The sequence below is a fragment of the Helianthus annuus genome, chromosome 14 (assembly GCF_002127325.2).
Source record: "Helianthus annuus cultivar XRQ/B chromosome 14, HanXRQr2.0-SUNRISE, whole genome shotgun sequence".
Lineage (NCBI taxonomy): Eukaryota > Viridiplantae > Streptophyta > Magnoliopsida > Asterales > Asteraceae > Helianthus > Helianthus annuus.
In genome coordinates this window covers 147,245,989-147,247,218 of record NC_035446.2, presented here as the reverse complement: position 1 = coordinate 147,247,218, position 1,230 = coordinate 147,245,989, and the positions used below count along the sequence as shown (strand labels likewise).

Sequence of the window (1,230 nt, the reverse complement as noted above, 5' to 3'; positions counted from 1 at the left end):
GGGATCACAACCGGTGATGGGTTGTTAACTATAGCAGGCCTGAAGTGGCTCTCTATACCTCGAACTGGCCCTTGATTATTTCGACGTGGAATTCCTTCCGGTAAAATCACTGGTCGGTGTAAGTTTCGTGGTAGCGGTCTTGCCTGACCCTGCATCTGAGGTGCCGGCGGTGGTAATGGAATGTCCACTACCGGCCTTCTCGGAGCAGGCTGCTAATTGAGTGGGTCAGGTTGATGATATTGTTGTGGCATCTGTTGTTGTATTGGCGTTGGTTGCACATATTGTTGATACCCTACGTTCCCTTGATTGACTCTCTCACCCGCACCCAATCCGACTGTTTGCCTCTCATAGCTACCCGTGTTAATCACTTGTCTCTCGTTTTGACCCATGTAGTTATCATATTCCTCATAGCCATCATCAAAATCACCTGAGTTATTTCCTTGATCATAGATGGTCGATCTATAAAGATTTGGCATTGGCTGACTTTGCTGTGAAATAACCGGTCGATTGGCTGGCGGAATTGATGTTGCATTAGGTGCTTGAGTTTGAATCGGTGATGGAGTGTCATCAGGAATGATTCTAACGTAAGGAGACGACTGCTGTAAATTGACAGTCTGGGTTGTAGTTGGGTGTTGAAGAGATGTTGTTTGGGTGGAAGTTGGTTGATTGTTATCAAAGTTTGGGAAAAAGGTTGAGAAGGATGGTACTGGAGATGTAGAGGTAGGTTGTGTAGATTGCGGTTGTTGTGGTGGAACTGGTATGGTAGTGTTTGGTGAAGGTTGGGTAGGTGTTGGCGAGAATTGTTGTGGTTGTGAAGTTGCGGGTTGTTTCTCCGGTGTTGCTAAGTTCTCCATTGCTTTGAGTGTTGATGTTGGTGATTGAAGAATCTTGTTCTCACGATGTAGTACTCTCTTTGTATGCTTTACTGTTCTCTCGATCTCCGGGTCGAACACTAATGGTGATGACTTCCCGGAATTCCGAGTATGATGCATACACTTCCTAGATCACCTGCACAAACACAAAAACAAGAAAACCTCGCGTAAATCCGAACAAAACAGAACAAACTAAAGAGACACTATTTTTGGATTTTTGTATATTTAACTAAACTAGAACTTAACACTAAGCACTTTGGCACGCCTCCCCGGCAACGGCGCTATTTTGATGTCTGTCGTTAAGGACATGCAAAAACCAACTAAACTATGTAGATAGGATAAGTCGGATATCGAACCA

At 44.5% G+C, this 1,230-nt stretch overlaps 1 protein-coding gene across 1 annotated transcript; it reads right to left on the bottom strand.

Annotated features, from left to right (window-relative positions):
• Window positions 1-212: 212 nt before the first annotated feature.
• LOC110907558 (putative uncharacterized protein DDB_G0290521) lies at window positions 213-854 on the bottom strand. Its single transcript, XM_022152522.1, has one exon. It carries the CDS (start codon window positions 852-854, stop codon window positions 213-215), a length of 642 nt encoding a protein of 213 aa, XP_022008214.1.
• Window positions 855-1,230: the final 376 nt, after the last annotated feature.